The sequence below is a fragment of the Corythoichthys intestinalis genome, chromosome 6, assembly GCF_030265065.1.
Source record: "Corythoichthys intestinalis isolate RoL2023-P3 chromosome 6, ASM3026506v1, whole genome shotgun sequence".
Classification (NCBI taxonomy): domain Eukaryota; kingdom Metazoa; phylum Chordata; class Actinopteri; order Syngnathiformes; family Syngnathidae; genus Corythoichthys; species Corythoichthys intestinalis.
In genome coordinates this window covers 37,433,122-37,439,121 of record NC_080400.1, presented here as the reverse complement: position 1 = coordinate 37,439,121, position 6,000 = coordinate 37,433,122, and the positions used below count along the sequence as shown (strand labels likewise).

Sequence of the window (6,000 nt, the reverse complement as noted above, 5' to 3'; positions counted from 1 at the left end):
GCCCCTGCTTAACACATCAATATCCCTGTCTACTCTAGATATAATACTACAGTATAGATTAGAATGTCATAATAGAAGCCCATTGATTGGATTGCAAGCAGTACAACTTGTTTTGTATATATATCTATGTGCGCTTCATAATAACGTATGACTAGGTCGCGGGCGCAGCACATTTGTTCCCCCACACGAGCAAAAATGACAGGAAAACAGACGTCTTTGGAGTGATTTTTTTACGGCAAAAAAGAGCACCTGACGAACCAGAAGATGAGCCTACAACCTCGAAGACCCACGAACTGCGAAAGAGTGGATTCGTGACCCGTTTGTGAATAAACCGAGTGATTCGAGCATGTCTGTGCAACAGGAGGATCAGCTTGTAGAGATCGCAAATGACGGCGACCGCAAACATACATTTGAGACAATTAAAGTAATTCCGGAATATCCTGACAGCACTACAAGAACACCGAAAACCTTGTTACACTTTCCAACATCGCATCTTTGTGAAGCGTGCTTCTTAATTAATGCTTAACGACACAGCGAAGGCGTTAGCTGTGTGCTGCTAACATGGAAGGATGGGTCAGAGGAGAACTTTTCTACATTTCCATCCACGATCAAACGTAAGTTAATATTCCTTTCTTTAAAGAAAGTTTGTCGTGTTTACTTAGGAATCGCTGCATTCGCGGCCATTTTAATGTTACGCGCATGCGCAGAACCGCATAGTTGAAGTTTTTGATGGGTTGCAAAATTTGTCAAAACACTGGTCGGTGAAAAACAAGACCCAAATCACACTGGTCCGTGGTGCAAAAAAAGGACCCCTGGTTTGATGTACTGACATTTAAAAATGCACAACATAAAATAAGATAAAACAAAAAATTAAATATTTAGCTTTACCCCACTATACAGTAAAAATCATGTTCACAATTCTAATAGTTAACAACTCATTCACAGACAGTTGCTCTGTCCTTAATTTTCACTATGTTTTATGTTTTGGTGTTCTGTCATTTTCATTTGTGTTTTCAGGTGGTAATTGAAGGGATCATTTTGAAATTCTTGTTGCAGTGCCCCTTGAATGCAATGTAGTGCAGACAAGTCACCGTGATAAAAGAGCTTGTCATGCGGGTACGAGAACAAAATAAGTTTTCCGAGATGGAAAGACAACTTTGTAATGTTTTAAATGGCTCAAAGCGGGTAAAAATTGAGAAGACCTATAGGTGGGAAGTGAATACCGCGGTGCTGTCCGTGCTAATCGCTGCACCAAGCCACCACACCGTTAATGAATTATCGAGTGCACTCCAAAAGTGCACTTTACCAAGGCTTTTGCTTGCGGCAAAGCAACTTCCTGTTTCAGTACTGTTGTTTCAGTTAAAAAAATAAGTGTTTTGAAGAGAAACCGAAAATACATTTTTAGTCACATTTAGGCCACCATCTCTCAGTTTTAATTGCGCTGAAACATATTGTATTTTCCGGACTATAAGTCGCGCTTTTTACACAGTTTGGCTGGGCCTGCGACCTTTACTCAGGTGTGACTTATATGTTGATACTTATACTCGAGCCGCGCCCTCATCTTCAAGTTGGTGTAGTTGTTCAAAAGTGATACTAAAGATGAAAACTTGATTTGGGAGTGATTTTTAGTGAGATTGAGAGTGTTTTGTTTGTCGTTACCGGAATAACTGAACTAGTAAACAGTTTGTTTTGTTTTATTACTACTGTAATGTATAATATTTGTGCTTGGTTGCTGATAAAATGAAATGACCTCCCCAAATTTCACTTAGAAAATAGGTAGAGATCTGAAATTTCAATCATAGATGCATTTAAAATCACATATACACACATAGTATTTGCACCCCTGAGAATCAGCAATAATTATGACACTCAAAGAGGTGTCAGTCTACATTTAAAAAAAAAAAAAAAAACTTTACCCCATGACTGACCACCCACCCACCACCCGTTTGAGCTCATTATTGTCACTTGTGCACCCCACAGTCAGTCATAATCCAACTGCTACCATGGGGAAGACCAGAGAGCTTTCGAAAGACACCAGAGAAAAAAATAGTTGAGCTCCACAAATCTGGAAAAGGCTATGGGACTATTGAAAAGCAGCTTGGTGATAATAAACAGTTGCAGCAATTGTTAGAAAATAGAAAATGCTAAACATTACTGATAATCTACCTCGGACTGGGGCTCCATGTAAAATCTCTCCCCGTGGGGCATCTCTCCTACAACGAAACGGCAGGAGCTGGTCAATGACCTGAAGAGAGCCAGATGCACAGTTTCAAAGGCTTCTGTCAGTAGAGCACTATGGTGAAATGGTTTAAAATCATGCATTGCTCAGAGGGTTCCCTTGTTGAAGCAAGTACATGCAAAGGGCCATCTGAAGTTTGCCAGGGACCTTCTGAATGATGCAGAGGGGTCATGGGAGAAAGTCATTTGGTCAAATGAGACCAAAGTAGAACTTTTTGGTGCAAGCTTTACTCGTCGTGTGTGGAGGAAAAAGGATGAGTGCAATCCCAAGAACACCATCCCCACTGTGAAGTATGGGGGTGGAAACCAAGCTTTGGAGCTGCTTTTCGGGAAAGGGGATAGGACGTCTGTACTGTATAAAGATGAATGGTGAAATGGATTGTCAGATTTTGAGCCACAACCTCCTTACCTCAGTCAGAGAATTGAAGATGAGTTGTGGCTGGATCTTCCAACATGACAATGATCCTAAGCACACAGCCAGGCTGACCAAGGAGTGGCTGCGTAAAAAGCATATCAAGGCTCTGGAGTGGCCTAGCCACTTTCTAAGACTCAATCCAATAAAAAATCTTTGGATGGAGCTGAAACTTCGTGTTTGTCAATGACAGCCCCGAAACCTGACAGATCTTAAGAAATGTTTGTGTGGAGAAATGGGCCAAAATCCCTGTTTCCAAATGTGAAAACCTGGTGAACAACGACAGAAAGCATCTGACCCCTGTATATGCAAACAGAGGCTTCTGGACTACATTTTAGCACTGTACAAACATCTATGAACCCCAGTAAATTACAAATAAATAATTGAAAAATCATACAATGTGAGTTCCAGATTTTTTTTAGATTATGTCTATAAATGGAAATGCATCTATGATTGAACTTTCAGATCTCTACCTATTTTCTCAGTGGGTGAACGTGCAAAATCATAAAGGGTGCAAATACTTCTGCTCCTCAATATACAGGTAAGATATGGTAAGATTGATATGTAAGAGAAAACTGCAATCCTGACTTTCAAAACATGTCAAAGAGACAACAATTCTGTAAGGTCTAGGAAGCAAACGTATTTTCTGATGAAACACTATTCTGTGATCTATCGGATTTGTTGAAGTTTCAGCGGCAGTGGGAGGAGGAGGAGGAAATGAGAAAAATAGATCCTTTCAAGGTCACCACAGATTTATGATCCAGTTAAACTGTAGAATTATACATGAGACTTTCTGATTCATTTCATCATCAGGTCTGCAGGATATAAGGATCTGTGACGATCAGTGGACTGGAACAGGTTTTAAAAATCTACATGATCTGGAGGCTGAAACAAACAGTTTAATTTAAAACTGAGACTTAAAAGAATTGCACAATATCGCCTTTTGAAGTGCATTATGCATTGAACATTCAAGTCAAATTGCAAACATCTATTTTACTTTTTTTTCCTAGGTACAATAGTCGGTATAAAGTGCTTTAGTGTTTTTATTGGATAATGTTAAAGAAAAAAATGAATCTCCATAAACTCTTTGGCAAAGGTAATAGAGTAAATCTGAGTTTTTCAGATTTTCTTAAAGGGTTCACTGTCTTACAAGACAAACTTTTGACTGTGTCATTGATGAAAGATGGTGCTCACTCACAACACCCAGAGAATTCGGGTAATCAGCCTGACAACCCCCTTAAGTCACACGACTGGTGATGTTTACGACTCTAATACACCTCTCCCCTTAGTGAGTTCTATAAAACATCACACTCTATCCTGCCTTCACTCTAGGAAACTTGTTAAAATTCAGCCTCTCACCCTTTCTTTCTCCCAGCCAGCCAGTCCCTCCGTCTCTTCATTAAGCTCTGCCGCCATCATGGCTGCAGGCTTATTGCACTTAGATTGGCTCCCTGCTCAGTTCCGCACTTAAAGGCTGCTGTAGCAGGAGACTTAAAGCAGTCCTGCTAAGGTGGTCAGTGGGCCCTAAAAGTGCACTCTCGTTCTCACTCCCTCTAGCCCGGTCTCCGGTGGGCTACTCAGTCCGAGAGGTGCCGCTTAAATAAAGGGCTGTAATTATGGGACTTGCTCAAGCCAAGCGCTCAAGAAGTCAACAGCAAAACGTGTGCTGAGAGAATGCTTTGTACACCAAAGGTTTGTGTAAAAGAAAAAATAAATAAAAATAAGATGTTTGTGCATACATGCAACAACTAACACACATCAAATAATAATTACGGATTTTAAGCAATATGCAAGGCTTGATAAAATAAGTTTATAGATATATTAAAGATGACCATTTTAAGATTTATTTTAGATACATTTTGAAACACAATCAATTTTGTTATACTACAAAAATCACACGCATTTATCAGATTTAGGTTATTGATAGAGGCAAAGCAGCAGTCTTTTTTTCATTAATAAATGTCGGGACTTATAAAAAGCATTCAGCTTGGATTTAAAAACCATTTGAGCTTCCATTACCAGTACATTCTTACACAATGATTCATGTTTGTCCGCTTTATTGTCTGAATCCTGAAATTCCTTATGGTCTTTGAATTGACATCACTATGCAGATGACCTATATTTTTACATTAGTGACTGGTAAGCAAGACATTGAATAATACATATTTACAGTTTATTAAAAAAAAAAAAAAAAAACTGTCACTGATAGTGTAGTGGTACATTGGATTGACTTCAACGGAAACCAGTTCAGGGTGTAGTTCGCCTGATGCCTGAAGGTAGCTTGGATAGGCTCTGGAACCCTGTGAATCTGATCAGGATAACCGGTGTTGAAAATGGATCGACAGATCCAGTGGGGCAAATAAGTATTTAGTCAACCACCAATTGTGCAAGTTCTCCTACTTGAAAAGATTAGAGAGGCCTGTAATTGTCAACATGGGTAATTATCAACCACCTCAACCATGAGAGACAGAATGTGGAAAAAAAGAAAAAAAAAGAAAAGAAAATCACATTGTTTGATTTTAAAGAATTTATTTCAAAATTAGAGTGGAAAATAAGTATTTGGTCACCTACAAACAAGCAAGATTTCTGGCTGACAAAGAGGTCTTCTAACTTCTTCTAATGAGGTCTAATGAGGCTCCACTCGTTACCTGTATTAATGGCACCTGTTTTAACTTATTATCGGTATAAAAGACACCTGTCCACAACCTCAGTCAGTCACACTCCAAACTGGGAAGACTGAATCTGCAATAGGTAAAACGCTTGGTGTAAAGAAATCAACTGTGGGAGCAATTACTAGAAAAAGGAGGACATACAAGACCACTGATAATCTCCCTTGATCTGGGCTCCATGCAAGATCTCACCCCGTGGCGTCAAAATGATAATAAGAACGGTGAGCAAAAATCCCAGAACCACATGGGCGGACCTAGTGAATGACCTACAGAGAGCTGGGACCACAGTAACAAAGGCTACTATCAGAAACACATTGAGTCGCCAGGGACTTAAATCCAGCACTGCCAGATGTGTCCCCCTGCTGAAGCCAGTACACGTCCAGGCCCGTCTGGGGTTCGCTAGAGAGCATTGGATGATCCAGAAGAGGACTGGGAGAATGTGTTTTCCAAAATAGAACTTTTTGGTAGAAACACAGGTTCTCGTGTTTGGCGAAGAAAGAAAACTGAATTGCATCAGAAGAAACACCATACCCACTGTGAAGCATGTGGTGGAAATATCATGTTTTGGGGCTGTTTGTCTGCAAAGGGACCAGGACGACTGATCTGTGTAAAGGAAAGAATGAATGGGGCCAGTGTATCGAGAGATTTTGAGTGAGACGTGGCTGGGTCTTTCAGCATGAC

The 6,000-nt window shown here is 40.0% G+C and overlaps 1 protein-coding gene across 1 annotated transcript in view; it reads right to left on the bottom strand.

Moving 5' to 3' along the window:
* Nucleotides 1–4,583: 4,583 nt before the first annotated feature.
* zbbx (zinc finger, B-box domain containing) overlaps nucleotides 4,584–6,000 on the bottom strand; it is a 156,319-nt gene continuing 154,902 nt past the window's right edge. The window contains exon 28 of the mRNA XM_057838525.1: nucleotides 4,584–4,958. Within this exon, the coding sequence (XP_057694508.1) occupies nucleotides 4,898–4,958 (61 nt within the window). The 3' untranslated portion in view covers nucleotides 4,584–4,897. The remainder of the gene's footprint in view (nucleotides 4,959–6,000) is intronic.